This window comes from Procambarus clarkii, chromosome 9, assembly GCF_040958095.1.
Source record: "Procambarus clarkii isolate CNS0578487 chromosome 9, FALCON_Pclarkii_2.0, whole genome shotgun sequence".
In the NCBI taxonomy this organism is placed as follows: domain Eukaryota; kingdom Metazoa; phylum Arthropoda; class Malacostraca; order Decapoda; family Cambaridae; genus Procambarus; species Procambarus clarkii.
Window position 1 is genome coordinate 4,429,190 of NC_091158.1, and position 20,273 is coordinate 4,449,462.

The 20,273-nt window shown below is 50.5% G+C and overlaps 1 protein-coding gene across 1 annotated transcript in view; it reads left to right on the forward strand.

Annotated features, from left to right (window-relative positions):
* LOC123766262 (coiled-coil domain-containing protein 22 homolog) overlaps window positions 1–20,273 on the forward strand; it is a 202,955-nt gene that overhangs the window by 169,053 nt on the left and 13,629 nt on the right. Inside the window, exons 9-11 of the mRNA XM_069321082.1 lie at window positions 960–1,076; window positions 3,769–3,908; window positions 18,367–18,532. Coding sequence (XP_069177183.1) covers window positions 960–1,076; window positions 3,769–3,908; window positions 18,367–18,532 — 423 coding nt within the window. The remainder of the gene's footprint in view (window positions 1–959; window positions 1,077–3,768; window positions 3,909–18,366; window positions 18,533–20,273) is intronic.

Here is a 20,273-nt window from a genome sequence, read left to right on the forward strand (position 1 = left end):
TTAGCCCTTTCTTTTCCTTTGGGTATGATGTCTTTGGGTATGAAGCTCCAGGGAGCCGTAGGGGCTCCCCTTAGAAAACCAGCGTTGAATGTAATGAAACGCCATTTTCTGGGTGAGCCCCGGAGGCTCCCTGGCAACCCTCCCTCCCACTGGTTGGTGGTTTTTTCGCGTTGGTTGAAGCTTAGCTTCCGAACTGGAGCTTGGCAGCTGGCGCGGTAGGTCCGGGGCTCCCCCCTCCCCCTCCCGGGGCAGGGAGGGCTGCGCGGACGATCGGCGCGGCAGTAAAGTGTGATGTTTGCTTGTTTCCTTGTTTCCTTGTGATTGTAGGGAGTTTCTACCTCTATGTTCGGTTTTTGTTGTAGTTTTTACCATGTGGGGTTTGTTTTGTTATGCCTACCTTTCTGGGTGCCTAACCCCGGACGATGGCAGATAAGGAAAACCCCAACCACAAGGGGTTTTCCAGGGCCATTGCTCCCTGAAACCTCTCTGAAGGGGCCAGGTTCTGGCACTGGTCCCTGATAGGTCTGAACTCCATAGCTAATGTCCCGGTCTAATATAACATACATTAGCCCGATAAGCTCCAGGGAGCCTCCGGGGCTCACCCAGAAAATGGCGTTTCATTACATTCAACGCTGGTTTTTTTTGTTAACCAGATTTATCATTTCTGCCTACAGTATACCTATTCAACACCTGCAGATTTTGCACATTTCAGTTTTCTCACTGATGTTTACTGAGGTCATGCTTCTTGGGTGATTGCCTCCTCTGCAAGGCTGTCATTGCTTGAAATCCACAAGACAACTTAGCCATCTCAACCTGGATGATTCAATACTCCCAAATCAGTTGTATTAAAAAACTGGGATCCTTTACAAGAAGATAGCTTTCCTATAACATATTCTGTCAGTATCATACTGTTCAAAGGGTGTTCCCGGTAGCTGTTGTTACCAGTTTCCTGTTTTCAGATTGCACTGAAGAATAGTGAGGACAAAATGGTACGTCTTCAGCAGCAGTGGGAAGCTCATAAAAAACCTTTAAGTGAACAGTTGTCTCAGCTTACTTTAGAAGTAAATGGTAAGAAGGTAAGTAAAGAAATTATGTTTAATTAAATAGACTTTTCTTGAATTAACAGACAAATAACCTTTGGTGAGACTGTTGATTGTAGACCAGTATTATGAAACTCTAATAAGTAACAATCTATTTGAACAACAACAAATCTAAACAACAGATTTTCTGCATTTCCTGATGCCATAATAGTAGGACGCCAAAAACCTGCAGATATAAAACGGTAAGAGGGCTCTGTCCGCCGTGGACAAGCACAAAAACAAGACTGGGTCATCAGAGCAGGTGCAGAGATCGCACCACAGAAACTAGGTGGCTGGCCATCAAAACTACATAGGCCTCTTGTGAGTGGAGCTGCCTGGGGTCGGATCACAAATGAAAGGACGGAATAAACAAAATATTCAGGTACAACAGTTCTGTCGGGAAGTGTAATACTATTATTATTATTCTATTATAGTACTATTATGGCTACAATTATTCCTGTTACACTAACAACCAGAGCAACAGCAATAACATCATCAGCATCATCAATAATATCAATAGTACTAACAATAACAGATGCATCAGCAATAACATAACACAGTTGAAGCATTACCAATAACAGAGCAATTGCAGCAGCATCAATAACAATAATAACAGTTGCAGCATCAGCAATAACAATAATAACAGTTGCAGCATCAGCAATAACAATAATAACAGTTGCAGCATCAGCAATAACAATAATAACAGTTGCAGCATCAGCAATAACAATAATAACAGTTGCAGCATCAGCAATAACAATAATAACAGTTGCAGCATCAGCAATAACAATAATAACAGTTGCAGCATCAGCAATAACAATAATAACAGTTGCAGCATCAGCATTAACAATAGTAACAGTTGCAGCATCAGCAATAACAATAATAAGAGTTGCAGCATCAGCATTAACAATAATAACAGTTGCAGCATCAGCAATAACAATAATAAGAGTTGCAGCATCAGCATTAACAATAGTAACAGTTGCAGCATCAGCAATAACAATAATAAGAGTTGCAGCATCAGCATTAACAATAATAAGAGTTGCAGCATCAGCATTAACAATAATAACAGTTGCAGCATCAGCATTAACAATAATAACAGTTGCAACATCAGCAATAACAATAATAACAGTTGCAGCATCAGCAATAACAATAATAAGAGTTGCAGCATCAGCATTAACAATAATAAGAGTTGCAGCATCAGCATTAACAATAATAACAGTTGCAGCATCAGCATTAACAATAATAACAGTTGCAGCATCAGCAATAACAATAATAACAGTTGCAGCATCAGCAATAACAATAATAAGAGTTGCAGCATCAGCATTAACAATAATAACAGTTGCAGCATCAGCATTAACAATAATAACAGTTGCAGCATCAGCAATAACAATAATAACAGTTGCGGCATCAGCAATAACAATAATAAGAGGCAGCATCAGCATTAACAATAATAACAGTTGCAGCATCAGCAATAACAATAATAACAGTTGCAGCATCAGCAATAACAATAATAACAGTTGCAGCATCAGCAGTAACAATAACAGTTGCAGCATCAGCAATAACAATAACAGTTGCAGCATCAGCAATAACAATAATAACAGTTGCAGCATCAGCAATAACAATAATAACAGTTGCAGCATCAGCAGTAACAATAATAACAGTTGCAGCATCAGCAACAGCAATAATAACAGTTGCAGCATCAGCAATAACAATAACAGTTGCAGCATCAGCAATAGCAATAATAACAGTTGCGGCATCAGCAATAACAATAACAGTTGCAGCATCATCAATAGCAATGATAATTGCAGCATCAGCAATAACAATAACAGTTGCAGCATCAGCAATAGCAATAATAACAGTTGCAGCATCAGCAATAACAATAACAACAGTTGCAGCATCAACACCAGCAAAAACATTTGCTTCATCAGCAATAACAATAACAGATGTAGCATTAGCAATAACAATAACAACAGTTGCAGCAATCGACTTGAGAATGGTCCAGGACGGACTGAAACGTCGTCGTCCCTTCACTTTCTAGTGTGTGGTTTGGTCAACATATTTCAGCCACGTTATTGTGACTCCTCGTCTGCACAACAGTTGCCACTTCAGCAATAACATTAATAACAGTGGCAGCATCAACATAACAGCGGAGTGAGGCTTAGATTATGCTGGTCCTTTTGTGTAAAGGAGTCAGAAAGAACCGCAATTACATCACAGGAGTATATCTTCCTTAGTGCTTCCACAAGCATAATTTATAATAATAATAATAATAACAATAATAATATTAATTATTACTGTATTATTATTATTATTATTATTTAGGTAAAAGTACATACAAATTGAGTTACAAGAAAAATGTTGGATTTCTCGATAGAGCAAGTATATACTACTGTATGCCTAAAGCCACTAATACATACAGCATTTCGGGCATATATATTTATATCTTTATATCTCTGTATCTGTGGGTATTATATCTTTATCTGTGTACTCTGCTTACTGTGATAGGTCATATTATATAGTATTAAGTTCGTAAACAAACATAAAAAAGTACCGTGATACTTTATAAGGGGGTCTAATAAGTACATGACCAACATGGCCATCATAGATTAGCTGTCAAGTGTGCTGGGTATATGCAGAATTGCTTAGTGAATAAATATATAATTTTTTTTTAAAGAGGATGAATTTGTTGCAGGGAAATAAAGATCAGATCTTGGCAGAGATGTCAGAGTTGCGAGATAAAATGAAGGCAATGGTACAAGATGCATACAGGAAGGAAGGTGCCTTAGCACAACTCAAGGACCAAGTTGAGAAGATGAATAAGGACATAAATAGGCAAGTCTGAATTTATATAATGTATTTAAGGATGGGTTTATTTGGTATCTTGAATTCCCAGTTTGGGATTCCTTTTGGTTCTGTAAAAATCATTATTGAATGTAATGAACTACCCTTTTCTGGGTGAGTTCTGGTGGCTCCTTGAAACTTTATCACTGAGATAGCTTCCCAGGACTGTACTAGGTCACATTAGTCATAGGCATCCTGTTGCCCTTGGAGACCAGAGCGAGAAAACCCAGCAGAAGATGAAGCCAGAAGAACCACCACTCCTGTCAAAAAAAAAAGGAGCACTTTCTCTGGGGAGCCCCTACGGCTCCCTGGAGCTTATCGGGCTAATGTATGTTATATTAGACCGGGACATTAGCTATAGGAGTTCAGACCTACCAGGGTCCAGGGACAGAACCTGGCCCCTTCAGAGAGGTTTCAGGGAGCAATGGCCCTGGAAAACCCCCTTGTGGTTGGGATTTTCCTTATCTGCCATCGACCGGGGTTAGGCACCCAGAAAGGTAGGCATAACAAAACAAACCCCACATGGTAAAAACTAAAACAAAAAACCTAACAGAGAGGTAGAAACTCCCTACAATCCCAAGGAAACAAGCAAACATCACACTTTACTGCTGTGCTGATCGTCCGCACAGCCCTCCCCGCCCCGAGAGGTGGAGGGGTGAGCTCCGGACCTCACTGCGCCGGCTGCCTAGCATCAGTTTGTAAGCTAATGTCAACCAGGATAGACGTTTCTCTGGCCTCAGTTTCCTAGGCGATGTTTGCCTTGTGTGGCGTTCACTGCCGTGTGTTGTGTTGTGCGGTGGCCAGGTGTTCCTCATCAGTACCAGGGCTGCATGCGCTTAGGGCCTTCCTTCCCTAAGCGCCCTGTGAGTACTGCCCCTGCGTGACAGGGTTATCTTCCCTGGGGCGTTCGGGAACCATTTCCGTAGAGGTTCTTGCTGCTCGGCATTTGCCTCGCCCTTGGGGGCCAGCTGGGGCTTGGGGCCCTTGTTTGGCCATGGGTAGGGACTGTATTGTGCTGGTTAGGGCATCAAGGTGTTGTGTGACCTGCCACCTAAGCGGCGACCGGTTCCTGTTGCCTCTGGAGACGGTGTACTTTTGCGGGGTTTTTCTTTTGTTTTTATTTTCATTTGCCTGGTGGAGGGTCTGCCTAGTGTGGCTATAGTTCCACTGATAGTGTTTGGTGGCCCTCTGCTAGGCCCCTGTGATTGTACACGTCGCAGGGGTTTTCAGTGTTGTCCTCTACCCCCTTGTTATTTTTGGGTTTCTTAACCGGTTAGTAACACCTTGCCCGGGCTTCCTGTAGTTGTTACCCAAAGGGCCCTGGAAACCCCTGTCGGGGCTTGGTGGACCATTGAATGTGTCTTCCGGGTTCCAACCCGTCTTGTACCGGCTCGTTGTTTGTTGTGCCCTTGTCTCCGGGTGACAGTCGCCACTTTTACCTCCGTCATGTTGCCTGTTGGGTCACTGACACCTGGACCCGGAGTCTTGCAAGAGATATTCTCTGCTTGTTATCCAGTACTCTCCTGATTTTATTACTGTTCAGAGTACAGGTGGCATCGTGTTGCAAGCTAGGTTAGTTTGCTGCAACACGCTAGGTTGGTTTCCGACTCGGATGCTCCGGGGCAGCCCCGTTTTGGTTAGGTGCTGTTCGCCCCCTTTCCCTCCCTGTTCCCAGCTCTGGACTGTCTGTGGGTTTCTGGGTCGGGGCGGGGTTTAGTTGGGGCCGAGACTCGGGCGGTTTTGGGGGCTGCCCCGTTCGGGTTGGGGACGGAGGTTTTCGAGCCTGTTCCTCCTGCCAAGGCTTCTGGGTCTTACCAGCGGCCCTTTCTTGCTGCCTTTCCTATGGACTCTTCCTTTTCTTTAAGGGCAGAGGGCTTGGAGGACGGCTCTGCCCCAGGGCCTCTGTTGCGGGTTCCCGGGGCAGTAGGGGATGCCTGCTAGCAGTTTTGGGGCGGGATGCCCCTGCCTGAGTTTTCTGCTTCTAGGCGGAGTTTTTTCGCGCATCCAGTCTGTTTGCTTCCCACTTTTGCTGGCATGTTTTCATATCTTTTGCGTCAGTCACAGCCCTCTGTTCTGGTGGCCATTTTCTTCTGCCGGTTTCCCAGGGTGGCCACCAGGACGGTGTTGCGGTTTGTTTACATGCGCCTGGGTGTGCGAGCGAGCGAGCGTCTTGGGTGAGTTTTTTTACCTTTTTCAGGGGTTTTATTCTCCTGTTGTTGTTTCTTTGCTTTTCTGGTGTTTTCTGCCAGTTTTCTGTTCCTCTAGGAACATTTGAGTGTTGATTTTACACCGGGCTTTCCATTTTGTCTGTTTTGGGTCTGGGCCCTAGGGTTTGGGCTCAGAGTCCCTGTCTGTTATGCTTGCTCCCACACCTTGTCCCTCGGTTTTCGGTCTGTTTTGACCGTTTCCCTGGGGGTTCTGTCTGGGGCTGTGCTTTGCCTTTCTGTGGTGAATCTCTGCCGGCAAATGTGGTGTTTTAGGCTCCCCCTGGTTCGATTCCGGGTTAATTTGGGTTCTTTGGTTTCGTTCCAGAGGTTTCTTCCTCTTGGGCCCAGTTTGTGGGTTCAGGGGGGCTTTGTTTCCTTGTGTGTGACCCGGTTCTGCCTTCTGGGGCTTCGGGGTCTTCCTGGCTTGCAGACTGATCTTTTTAGGTCTTGGCACGTGTTGTGGTCGTGCTGGGACTTTGGGGTTTTGTTGTCGAGGTTGGCCTTTTGATGCTGTTTTGTGCCTTCTTCGCCTGGCCGGCGTGGTGCTCTCTGCCCACTGGTTGGCGGTTTGTAATTTTCTTTTCACGTGTGTGTGTGTGTGTGTGTACACATGTACATGTACATGTGTACACTGTGTGTGTGTGCACACGTGTATGTGCATACGCACGTATGTAATTACCTAAGTGTAATTACCTAAGTGTAGTTACAGGATGTGAGCTACGCTCGTGGTGTCCCGTCTTCCCAGCACTCTTTGTCATATAACACTTTGAAATAATGACGGTCTTGGCCTCCACCACCTTCTCACCTAACTTGTTCCAACCGTCTACTACTCTGTTTGCGAAAGTGAATTTTCTTATATTTCTTTGGCATCTGTGTTTAGCTAGTTTATATGTATGACCTCTTGTTCTTAAAGTTCCAGGTCTCAGGAAATCTTACCTATCAATTTTATCAATTCCTGTTACTATTTTGTATGTAGTGATCATATCACCTCTTTTTCTTCTGTCTTCTAGTTTTGGCATATTTAATGCCTATAACCTCTCCTCGTAGCTCTTGCCCTTCAGTTCTGGGAGCCACTTAGTAGCATGTCTATGCACCTTTTCCAGTTTGTTGATGTGCTTCTTAAGATATGGGCACTACACAACCGCTGCATATTCTAGCTTTGGCCTAACAAAAGTTGTGAACAATTTCTTTAGTATATCGCCATCCATGTATTTAAAAGCAATTCTAAAGTTAGAAAGCGTGGCATAGGCTCTTCGCACAATATTCTTTATGTGGTCCTCATGTGATAGTTTTCTATCTAGAACCACCCCTAGATCTCTATCTTTATCAGAATTCTTTAAAGATTTCTCACATAATATATAGGTTGTGTGGGGTCTATGTTCTCCTATTCCACATTCCATAACATGGCATTTATTAACATTAAATTCCATTTGCCAAGTGGTGCTCCAGATAATTATTTTGTCCAGGTCATCTTGAAGGGCATGACAATCATCTAAGTTTCTTATCCTTCCTATTATCTTAGCATCATCAGCAAATATGTTCAAATAATTCTGTATACCAACTGGTAGATCATTTATGTAGACAATAAACATCACTGGTGCAAGAACTGAACCCTGTGGTACTCCACTTGTGACATTTCTCCAGTCCGATACATTGCCTCTGATCACTGCCCTCATTTTTCTATCAGTCAGAAAATTTTTCATCCATGTTAGAAGGTTACCTGTCACCCCTCCAATATTTTCCAGTTTCCAGAACAACCTCTTATGTGGAACTCTGTCGAAAGCCTTTTTTAGGTCCAGATAGATGCAGTCAACCCAACCATCTCTTTCCTGTAATATCTCTGTTGCTCGATCATAGAAACTGAGTAAATTCGATACACAGGATCTTCCAGATCGAAAACCATACTGTCTGTCTGATATTATATAATTTCTCTCCAGGTGTTCTACCCATTTAGTTTTAATTATTTTTTCCAATATTTTGACTATTACACTTGTCAATGATACCAGTCTATAATTAAGGGGGTCTTCCCTGCTTCCACTTTTGTAGATTGGAACTATGTTAGCCTTTTTCCTCACATCAGCTACAACTCCTGTAAACAGGGATGCCTGAAAAATCAGTTGAAGAGGAGTGCTGAGCTCAGGTGCACATTCTCTCAGAACCCATGGTGAAACTCCATCTGGACCAACTGCTTTGTTCTTATTTAGCTCCTTGAGCATTTTTTCCACTTTGCCTCTAGACACCTCTATGTGCTCTATGTTGTTCTTTGGAATTCTTATTGTATCTGGTTTCCTGAAGATTTCATTTTGTACAAACACACTTTGGAACTTTTCGTTTAATGTTTCACACATTTCCTTTTCATTTTCCGTGAATCTATTTCCCATTTTCAACCTCTGAATATTATCCTTTACCTGCAATTTGTTGTTTATGAATTTATAGTGTAATACACCTTGTGTGTGTGTATTTAGATGTATGTGTATGTGTATATGTACATAATATATATGTATGTGCATATATGTATGTATATTTTCTGGGGGGAGCCCCGTCGGCTCCCCGGAGCTATCCCAGGCTGATATGCTAATGTCAGACTTTGGCATCAGTCATGTGTATGGAGTTCTTAGGCCTACCGGGGACCACGGCCAGAACCGGGCCCCCTCAGAGAGGCAAGGGGAGCAATGGCCTATAGAAGCCCCCGTGTAGTTGGAAGCATTCTATGTCTGCCATCGACCGGAACAGGCACCCAGAAAGGTAAGCGCCCCAAAACAAACCCCTATTCTGGTTAAAATTGCTACCTAAAACCGAACTAGTGGATAGAACTCCCCAACCGAAAACAAGCAAACTAGTGTGACGTCACACACTGCCGCGCCGCTGTCTGCGCAGCTCCCCCCTCCCCGGGAGGGGGAAGGGGGAGCCCCAGACCCCCCGCGCCGGCTACCCACACCTCAGTTCTTGAGGCTGATGCTATAGGCGATGGTCGTGTGCTCTGGCTCCGGTGTCGCTACTGCACTGTGCTTTGCGTGTGGTGTTAGTTTTGTGGGTGCGAGAGCCAGGAGTTATCTTCAGTACTCGGGCTGCATGCGCCTAGGGCTGCCTTCCCTAGGTGCCCTGTAAGTACTGCCCTTGGGGCTTGGGGCCACCTTCCACAGGCTCCTCGGGGTCTGCCTCTGCTGGTCCGTTTTACCTTTTGGTTTTTCGGCCGCCTGTTGGGCTCTTGGGTGTTTTGTTCTCCCTTGTTACCGGCAGGTAAGAGGCAGTTTGCACTGGTAGGGGCGCAGGGTGCTGCTCAGCTTGTATTTCCCGACATCGCGGCCGGCTCTGTTCCTTGGGGTTCGCTGTCCTCTTGCGGGGTTTTGTTTTTCTTTTTGTTTTTGCCTGGTGGGGGGTTCTGTCATTTTATTCAGTTTGTTTTTGCCCTTCCACTGTTCTCCTCGGTGGCGCCCCCTGCTAGGTCCCCGTGAGTGTACACGTCCCTGGGGTTCAGCTTTAGAAGTTTGCTTGGTAGTTTTGGGCGCCGGTTTGCAGCACCCTGCCTGGGACTACCTGAGCGCGAGTCCTCTTAAAGTAAACGCTCAGGACCCTGGGAATCCCCTAGGGGGCGCGTGGGTCCGATGGATGTGACCCCGGAGTCCCCACTCGCTGTGTGCGAGTTTGAGGGTTGCTCGGTCCCCTTGTCTCAGGGTGACCCTCATTGTTTTTGCCTCTGCCACGCTGCCTGTTGGGTCGGTGATACTTTCGACCCTGAGTCCTGTGAGTGTTGCTGCTTGCTTGTGACTCAATTTACCCAATCCTCTGATGGTTCTATTCGGGTACAGGCGGCACGTGCGTTGCAGTCTAGGTTTCGTCTGTTGCAACGCGCTCGGTTGGTTGCTTCCCCGGATGCCCCGGGGCTGCCCCGCTTTGCTTTTCGAGACCCGGACTTGGGGGTGGGGGTCGCTTCGATCCTGGTTCAGTCCGCACCTCCTCGTCCTTCCCCTTCTGTTCGTTCTGGTCCCCCGCCCCTGCTTCCGGCCCCGAAGCGTCTGAGGGTTTCGGGGTCGGAGCAGGGGTTACTTGATCTCGAGACTCGGGCAGCTTCGGGGGTTGCCCCTTCCGGGGGGGCGGCAGAGGCATTCGAGTCTTGTCTCCCGGCCGAAGCTTCAGGGTCTGACCAGTGGGCCCCCCTTCCTCCAGCTTTTCCGGCTGCTCCGTCCTTGTCTTGTGGGGTCGGGGCTTGGGGAGAGGACTCGGCCTCGGGTCCTGTGGTGACGGACCTCGAGGCTGGGGAGGGGCTGACTTGGGGGCCTTGGGCCCCGCTGGACCCCGCCTGGGTTTTTCTTCCCACTGAGCGGGGCTTATTGTTACAAGGAGTGGGGTTTTCTTTTCCCCCCTCTGCGTACGAGTTGGATTTGGTGTCGGCCCCTCCCCGGGTTCGGTTCCGTGTTCCCCCGGGTACGTCGGTTCCGTCCTTCCGGAGGTTTTCGGCTTATCGCATCCAACCTGGTGTGGTGCGAGCGGCCTTTGCAGCTTACCTCCTGCGTGACCCGGATTATGCCTCGGAAATGGATCCGTCCACGTTCAGGTTTGGGACTTCGTTCCCTTTCTGGCTCCGTTACGAGGTTCCGGAGTCGTCCTGGCTAGCAGACTGCCCCTTGTTTGGTCTGGTTTCCTGGCATTCCTTCTGTCGTTCCCGCACGCTGGAGTGGCGGGAAGCTTCCACGGTGCTTCAGGTTTTCCTGGGGGGTGAACTTGAGTACCTGAATGAGTGCTTGTTTGCCCCTGCCCTTCCCCGCGATGTGGGCGTTATTCAGCTCCATGTGCAGGTTCCCTCCCTTTCGGCGGCGCTCGTGGCCGAGGACTTGCGCGCCCGGGGCTTTTTGTGTTCGGCCTTGCGGTTCTTTTCCCTCCTGGAGCTGTCTTCGGATTGGCTCGTGGAGGATGTGGGGACGCTTGGGTCCGTCCCGGGGTCCGGCACCTTGTCTTCGGCTGCGCGTTCGTCGGCTGCCTTGTTGAAGCTGTTCACGCCGATTTTGCGGGATGCGGTTTCCCTGTTCTATGCTTCCCGTCTCGCGTGTCGGCAGGTGGTGCTGGGTTCCTCCGTGGAATCTGCTTGGGCTCTGGCTCTTAGGCGTTCTTCACCTTTTTGTCCTCTCCTGTTTGGGGAGTCGGCCGTGGCGCAGTTTATTCAGGCTGCGTCGCCGGCTTGTCGTCCGATGTCGGACTTGTTGGTTTTCCGGGGGTCCCGGGGTGGGTCTTCCCGGAAAGGTCGGGCCAGGGCTCGGGGTTCCTCTCGTCGTGGTAGGCCTCTGGTGTCAGGTTTGGGGTTGGCTCCTCCTGCGGGCCCTCCCTCGTCTGGTCGGCGCGGTGTTCGCGCTGTGCGGGGTTCTGGGTATCGTAAGGGTCGCCGGCCCTTTCGCGGTTTGCCCCCTTGACGGGGCGATGGGGGGGCGGCTTGCGCTGTTCGCCCGCGCCTGGTCCCACGATTCGTGGGCCTTTTGGGTCGTGTCTCGCGGCCTGCGGTGGCGTTGGGTGGCCCCTCCCCCCTTTGGGGGGTCGGGGCTGGCAGGGCAGGCTTCTTCCCCTGCGCTCAGTGGAGTCGTCTTGGAATGGGTACGCTTGGGCGTCGTCGAATCGACGTCGTCCCTCAGATGGGTTTCCCGTCTGTTTCCGGTTCCGAAACGGGACTGCGCGGACCTGCGGTTCATTCTGGACTTGTCCCGTCTGAACCCCTGGGTTCATTGCCCCTCTTTTCGGATGACTACGCTGTCTCCGGTTCGGCTCCTCTTGGAGCCGGGAGCTTGGATGGTGTCCCTGGACCTCCGGGACGCTTATTGGCATGTCCCGATTCATCTGCGGTTCGGGGACTGGCTCGGTTTTGTAGTGGGGCGTCTGAGTTACCGCTTTCGTTGTCTCCCGTTCGGGTTGAACCTGGCACCTCGCGTGTTCACACACCTTACACGGGTTGTGGTGGCTCGTTTGCGTCTCCTAGGTGTTCGGGTGTTGGCTTACCTCGACGACTGGCTGGTTTGGGCTCCCAGCCAGTCAGCTTGCTTGCTAGCCAGGGATTTGGTTCTTTCCCAGCTCGCCGGGTTCGGGTTCTTGGTGAACTGGAGGAAGTCCCATCTGGTTCCCTCTCAGGTTCGGACTTGGCTGGGTCTCGTGTGGGACTCTCGAATCGCCTCGTCTCTCCCTCCGGAGTCTCTCCTGCGGCTGCGGTCCCGCCTTCGTCTGTTTCTGGAGGGCCCTCGGGTCACCCGGCGGTTGCTCGAGGGGCTGTGCGGGAGCCTGAACTTCGCGATGGTGGTCTACCCGCCGGGTCGGGTTTGGCTTCGACGGCTGTTCTGGTTCCTTCGGGGTTCCCCCTTCCGCCTCTCTCGTGATCGCAGAGTTCGACCCCCGGGGGACTTGCGTCGGTTGCTGCGTCACCGGCTTCCTCTTCGGGTTTTTCGGGGTTCAGTGCCTTGGCGCCTACCCGAGCCCTCGCTCGATGTGTACACGGATGCGTCGTCTCTCGGCTGGGGTTTTGTGACCAGTGCTCACCAGGCCGGCCAGGGGCGTTGGGATCCGTCCTTCCGTCGAGCTCACAGTACGGTGCGGGAGTTCGCGGAAGTGTGGTTTGCTCTGGGGAGGATTCGGGTGGCCCGCGGATCGACGATTCGGCTCCATTCGGACTGCTCTCCGGTGGTTCATTGCCTGAACCGCGGGGGTTCGATGCGGTCCTTGTCTCTTTGGGGTGGGTCGCTTCGGGTGACTCGTCTGCTGAGTTCTCGGGGTTTGGCTCTCCTGGCGGTTCACGTACGGGGCGTGTCCAACGTCTTGGCCGACGCCCTGTCTCGTTTCGTTCCCCTCTCCACAGAGTGGACGGTCGACGACGAGTCCTTCCGTTGGCTTTGCCAGACGTTCGGGCACCCCGAAGTGGACCTCTTCGCGTCGGCGTGGTTGCGGCGTCTTCCCGTTTATGCGGCGCCCTTCCCCGATTGCGAGGCCGTCGGGGTCGATGCCTTTCGGCTAGACTGGTCGAGGTGGGGGTTCCTGTACCTCTTTCCCCCGGTTCGGCTGTTGCTCCAGGTCCTGACTCGCTTAGAGACTTACCGGGGGAGAGTTGTCCTTCTGGCCCCTTGGTGGCCGGCCCAGCCTTGGTTTCAGGCGCTGGTTGCTCGGTGTCCGAACCCGAGGGTTTTCCCGCGGCTCCGCCTCTTTCAGCAGATCGGGCCGGTACGTCACGTAGCTGGTTCGATCTTCTCCTTGAGTCTTCGCGTATGGTTTTTTTGACTCGAGTCTATCATCGTCTCTATGGTGATCAGGTGGCCTCCTTGTTGGTGTCCCACCTGAGGGCTTCTTCTCGGCGGCAGTATGAAGTTTCCTGGCGGTCCTTCCGTTTCTTTTTGCGTCTTCGTCGTGTTAGCTCCTTGTCTGTTCGGGTGGTCTTGTCCTTCCTCTCGTGGTTGTTTCAGGACCGTCATCTTATGCCTAACACTGTCGCTTCGTATCGTGCGGCGCTGGCGGAGCCGCTTCAGCTTGCTTTTGGTATCGATGTTACGTCTACGCCGTTATTTGCGCGCCACAGCTTCTGTGTCCGGGGACGCGCTGTGGGTTGCTCCGGTTTCCCTTCTTCCCTGTTCGCGGGTTCGGGTCTCTCAGGTCGTCCGCAGGGTTATTAGGTCCAGCCAGCCTGCGGTCTATCCCCGTGCCCATGACGTTCGTAAGTTCGCGGCTCTTGCTGCCGTCTTTGGGAATATGTCTTGGTCTGATATTCGGGCGCGGGGATTTTGGCGGTCGAACAGGGTTCTGGCTGCTCGTTACCTTGTGAATGTCCCTGGGCCTCGTCGGGCCTGTGTTGCTTTGGGTCGGTGGTTGCAGCCAGTTGTCTCGGCTTCGAGTTGAGGGGTGAGCGACGACCGCCTCCCGGGTAAGTCCCTCTTTTTCTGTCTGTGGGTAGTTAGCTCCGGGGAGCCGACGGGGCTCCCCCCAGAAAACCAGCGTTGAATGTAATGAAACGCCATTTTCTGGGTGAGTCCCGGAGGCTCCCCGGCATCCCTCCCTCCCTCCGGTCGGCGGTTTTTCGCGTTTTTGACATCCAGCCTCAAGAACTGAGGTGTGGGTAGCCGGCGCGGGGGGTCTGGGGCTCCCCCTTCCCCCTCCCGGGGAGGGGGGAGCTGCGCAGACAGCGGCGCGGCAGTGTGTGACGTCACACTAGTTTGCTTGTTTTCGGTTGGGGAGTTCTATCCACTAGTTCGGTTTTAGGTAGCAATTTTAACCAGAATAGGGGTTTGTTTTGGGGCGCTTACCTTTCTGGGTGCCTGTTCCGGTCGATGGCAGACATAGAATGCTTCCAACTACACGGGGGCTTCTATAGGCCATTGCTCCCCTTGCCTCTCTGAGGGGGCCCGGTTCTGGCCGTGGTCCCCGGTAGGCCTAAGAACTCCATACACATGACTGATGCCAAAGTCTGACATTAGCATATCAGCCTGGGATAGCTCCGGGGAGCCTCCGGGACTCACCCAGAAAATGGCGTTTCATTACATTCAACGCTGGTTTTTTCTTTCAGAAGGGGCTCTGTTCCCTTCACTGTTGACGGGGCGCTGGGAGAGCAGCATACTCTGTTGACTCTCGCATGGTCCCCCAGTTAGTTGGCTCTTTTGGTTGTCTTCCGGCCCCCTGGTGGCAGCGGCGGACGGCTTCTCCCCCTTTGGGGGGTTCAGGGCCTGTGGGGTGGGCTTCTTTCCCTGCGCTTCGTCATGTCATCTTAGTGGGTGCGTTGGACATGGTCGATCCGCCCCATCCTTCTGGGGTTCCTGTCTGCTCTATGCAGACATGGGCCTGGTGAATCTGCGGTTCTTCTGGACTTGTTCAGTCTGCGCCCTGGATTCTATGCCCTCATTGGAGGATTGTTGTCTCCGGTCCAGCTTCTGTTGGGACTGGGTGCCTGGATGGTTGCTCTGGACCTCCAGGTCAATTCTTGGCACGTTCTTCTCCAGTTTTCCGGAACTAGCACAGTTGGTGGTGGGGCTTCAGGCTTACCGCTTTTGTTCCCTAGTTTGTAATTGGCACTTGGTGTATTTATGCATCTTTACCGGATCTTGGTGCCCTGTCTGAGTCTGGTTGGGATTTGGTGTCTGGCCTACCTCGACGACTAGCTGGTGTGGGCTCCCAGTCGGTCTGCTTGTCTGCTCGCCAGGCGTGTGGTTCTTTCCATATCACCGGGTTTGGTTTCCTGGTGATCTGGAGGCCGTTCTGTTTCCGTCCCGGGTTCGGACCTGGCTGGGTCTTGTTTAGGGCTCTTGGACCGCTCCTTGTCCTTCCCTCTAGAAGTGTTGCTTGGGCTGTGGTCCCGCCTTCGATTGTCGATGAGGGGTCCCGGGTTGCTCGGCGGTTGCTCGAGCAGTTGTGCGGGAGTCTGAACTTCGACGTGCTGGTCTGACCGCAGGGTCAGATTTGGCTTCAGCGTCTGTTTAGATCCTTCAGAAACTCCCCTTCCGACTCTCTTGCAATCGTTGGGTTCGTTCCACCGGGGATCTTATGTTGGTGCTGCGTCACCAGCTTCCTCTTTGGGGTTTTCGGGGTTCCGTGCCTTGGCACCTCCCCGAGCCTTCACTCGATGTGTTCACAGACGGGTCATCTCTCGGCTGGGCTTTGTGACCAGTGCTCACCAGGTCGGCCGGGGATGGTGGGGTCTGTCCGTCCATCGGGCTCACAGCACGGTTTGGGAGTTTGTGGCTGTCTGGTTTGCGCTTCGGAGGGTTCGGGTCACTCGGTGCTCTACCATTCAGCTCCATTCGGATTGTTCTCTGGCTGTTCTTTGCCGGAACCACAGGGTTTCTCTTAGGTGTTTGCCTTTGGGGTTAGTCCCTTCGAGTGGCTCGTTTTCTGGTTTCTCGGGGTTTGGCTAACCGTGAGGTTCGTGTCCGGGGTGTGTCCTATGTCCTGGCGGACAGCCTGTCTCGGTTCATTCCTCTGTTAGCGGATTGGCCAGTCATAGCCGACTCGTTTAGTTGGCTCTGCCGGACGTATGGACTCCTGGCCATGGATGTCTTCAAGTCGGCGTGGTCTAGGTGCCACCCATTCTATGTGGCGCCCTTATCCACCTGCGAGGCTTTCACGGTGGATGCCTTTAGGCAGGACTGGTCAAGGTGGGGATACCTGTTCCTCTTCTCCCGGTCCAGCTGTTGCTTCGGGTTCTGGCTCGGTTGGATCCCATTCCCTAGAGAGTAGTCCTCATGGTCCCTTGGTGGCCAGCCCAGCTTTATTTTCAGACGATGCTTGATGGGTGTCCGAACCCGGGGCGTTTTGCAGCGGCTCCACCTCTTTTGGCAGGTCGGACCGGACCGGTGACTGGTTCAGCCTTCTCCTTGGCTCTTCGCGTCTGGTATTTTGATGCGGGTATCACCATCTCTGTGGTGATCAGCTGGCTTTGTTGATGGTGTCCCACCTGCGAGCTTCGTCTCGGCAACAGTATGATGTTCCTGGTGTTTCTATGCATTTTTTCTTGCTCATCATAGGTCGTCTTCTCTTTCGCACTGGGTTGTCTTGTCCTTTCTTGGGTTTTCAGGACTACAATTATTTGATGTTTCTTTCTGTTGCCTCGTTTTGTGCGGCACTGGGTCGGTTGAGTGGGTATCACCATCTCTGTGGTGATCAGGTGGCTTTGTTGATGGTGTCCCACCTGCGAGCTTCGTCTCGGCGACAATTTGATGTTCCTGGTGTTTCTATGCACCATTTTCTTGCTCTTCGTAGGTCGTCTTCTCTTTCACACTGGGTTGTCTTGTCCTTTCTTGGGTTTTCAGGACTACAATTATTTGATGTTTCTTACTGTTGCCTCGTTTTGTGCGGTGCTGGCGGAGCCGCTCCGGCTTACATTCGGGGTGGACGTCACATCTGCCCCGTTCCATATGCTTTCTCGTGTTTTGTTTCACCTTCGGCCTGCTCATGCGTCGGCTGAGCCATCCTAATCCTTGATCAGGGCGCCCTTTTATCTTCTCAGTTTGTGGTAGCCTCTTCGGTTCAGGTTTCTGCTCTTTGTTACTGGTGGTAGGTTTGTACATTTGCAGCCTTTCTCCGTCCTTCTAGCGACGGTCGAGACGGCTGCTTACCAGGGAAGTCCTTGGGTTATTGATGCTTGATTGGTTCGGCCGGGGGTGCGTCCTGTGTTGTCCGGTTGCGCTTTTTTGCCGTTACCTGCGTACAGTGTCTGGGGATGCGCTTTTGGTTGATCCGGTTCCCTCGTTCCCTGTTTCAGGGCTCGGGTCTCCCAGGTCGTCCGCAGAGTTTTTAGGTCTTCAAGCCTGCTGTCTATCATTGCGCCCGTACTGTTCGAACGTTTGCAGCTTTTGCTGCTCTGTTGGTGACGTCTAGGGTTCATTTCGGGCGCAAAGATTTAAGGGTCGCACAGGTTCCTGGCCGCCCGTTCTTTATGCGCGCATCTGCTCCTGTGCGATTCTTGTAGCCTTGGGTTGCAGGTTGCAGCCTGTTGTCTCGGCTTCGCGTTGTGGAGTTTGTGGCAGTCGCCTCCCTGTTCGGCCCTTTCTTTTCCTTCTCTTCGGGTATGAAGCTCCATGGAGCCATAGGGGCTCCCCACAGAAAACCAGCATTGAATGTAATGAAATGCCATTTTCTGGGTGAGCCCCGGAGGCTCCCTGGCAACCCTCCCTCCCACCGGTCGGCATTTTTTTCGCGTTGGTTGAAGCTTAGCTTCCGAACTGATGATAGGCAGCCGGCGCGGTGAGGTCAAGGGCTCTCCCCTCCCCCTCTCGGGGCGGGGAGGGCTGCGCGGACGACCAGTGCGGCAATAAAGTGTGATGTTTGCTTGTTTCCTTGGGATTGTAGGGCGTTTCTACCTGTGTTCGGTTTTTTGTTTTAGTTTTTTACCATGTGGGGTTTGTTTTGTTATGCCTACCTTTCTTGGTGCCTAACCCCGGTCGATAGCAGATAAGGAAAACCCCAACCACAAGAGGGTTTTCCAGGGCCATTGCTCCCTGAAACCTCTCTGAAGGGGCCAGGTACTGGCACTGGTCCTTGGTAGGTCTGAACTCCTTAGCTAATGTCCCGGTCTAATATAACATACCCGATAAGCTTCAGGGAGCCTCCGGGGCTCACCCAGAAAATGGCGTTTCATTACATTCAACACTGGTTTTTTACAATCTGGCAAATATTTTGTTTCATCTGTGGGAATTATTAGACATCCAGTTTTTTTATTTGTTTTTTTTACTTTTTCTCTGGAAACCACAAAACTAATTAACTTATAATAATGGTAATAAATTTTTTTATTTCAGATCTGTGTATACCAAACGAATAATTGATATCAGCGCCAAAGTTCGTAAACAAAAACAAGAGATTGATCGCGTGCTGGCAGACACTAGAACTATACAAAAGGAGATAAACATGTTATCTGGCAAACTAGAGAGGACTTTCACAGTTGTCGAGGGAACTGCTTACAAGGTAAAATTGCTTGTATCTTTTAAAAAAAAGTTAAATTAAAACTCAAAATTAAAGTTTTAAAAATTTACAATTACGCCTTTCAAGCTAACCCTTGGAGGGCGTAAATCATATACTGTATATATATATTTACAGTTACAGTGGCACCTTGACTTATGACTGCCCCTATTTACGAATTTTTCGAGTTACGACCCCCAATTTCGTCGAAAAACGTGACTCAACTTACAACCTTTGCCTCGACTAGCGACTTTGTTGATACACATATGATTCGCCGAGCGTGTGGTTCTTGGTGGCACAAGCCGACCTGTCTCAGTTTACCAGAGCCGCCCACTTAGTGAAGATCGCGCTTGGCTGGCGCAGTTTTTGGCGAGTGAGTCTTTTTGGCTAGCACAGCACAGTGGTTAAATCCATTCAAGCAAAATCACTACAAATTTTTAACAAACTGACGAGTGAAGGGGCAGTTGGCGGGCTGCTAGTAGTTGGGAAAGGGGGTTGTGGTTGGCTGCTGGTGGTCGGGTGTGGGGAGGGGGGGTGTTGTAGCAGGTTGGCAGTAGGGGTGGCGGCCAGACTGGCAGGCCTCGGGCCAAACCAAGCTTCAGACTAGGCCTCAGGGTAGACCTCAGACCAAGCCAAATCAGGCATCAGGCCAGACCAGACCAGGTTTCAGGTCAGGAATCAGACCAGGCCTCATGCCAGACCAAACCAGACCTCAGGCCAGGCCAAGCCAGGCCAAACTAGGCCTCAGGCCAGTCCAAGCCAAGCCAGGTCTCAGTCCAGGCCAAGCCAAGCCAGGCTTCAGGCTAGGACTTAGGCCAGACCAGGCCAGGCATACACTGCTAGTTTGAACCATCCCTGGCGCCTCAGAGCAGGTTTTCATTATTATGCAATAAATTGTTTCATATCAACAATTATATACAAATAAAGCCAGCAAATAATAAAATAAAAAAGTTTATTAATATGAATAAGGAATACACAAAGTAATGTACATACAAGTACAGTATTAATGAGTACAGATGTTGAGTGGGTAGAGGCAAACTGCCTCGCCACCTCCCCTAATACAATCCCCTCACCACTGACACCACCATTTAATATGAATACTTCTTTTGACTACAGAATATGATAGAGCAACGTGTTATAAACAACTGAAATGGTACCATTTTCTCAGCTAATTTGGTGAAAAGCAGACAGTGAATGAAGCATTGAGGCAGCAGTGGTGCCAGCCACGTGTTGCCAGTCAGCTGATCACTTAGGCTAGAGCAACCTTGTGCCAGACTCCCCAGAGTCCAGCTCTTTACTCCCCAGACACCACCTGCCTCTTGACAAATTCCACCACTTACACCACCTGCCTCTCCCGACAACTATTGCCACCACTGACACCACCTGCATCCCCTGACAACTTCCACTACTGACACCAGTCTTCCTCTCTGACAACAACTTCCACCTCTGACATCACCTGCCTCCCCTGACACTACCAGCCTTCAGTGACGTTCACTACTAACACCACCTGGCTACTCTGACAACAACTTCTACCATTAACACTACCTGCCATCCCTGACACCATTAACACTACCTGCCTTCCCTGACACCATTAACATTACCTGCCATCTCTGACACCATTAACACTACCTGCCTCCCCTGACACCATTAACACTACCTGCCTCCCCTGACACCATTAGCACTACCTGCCATCCCTGACACCATTAACACTACCTGCCTCCCCTGACAGCTTCCATCACTGACATCA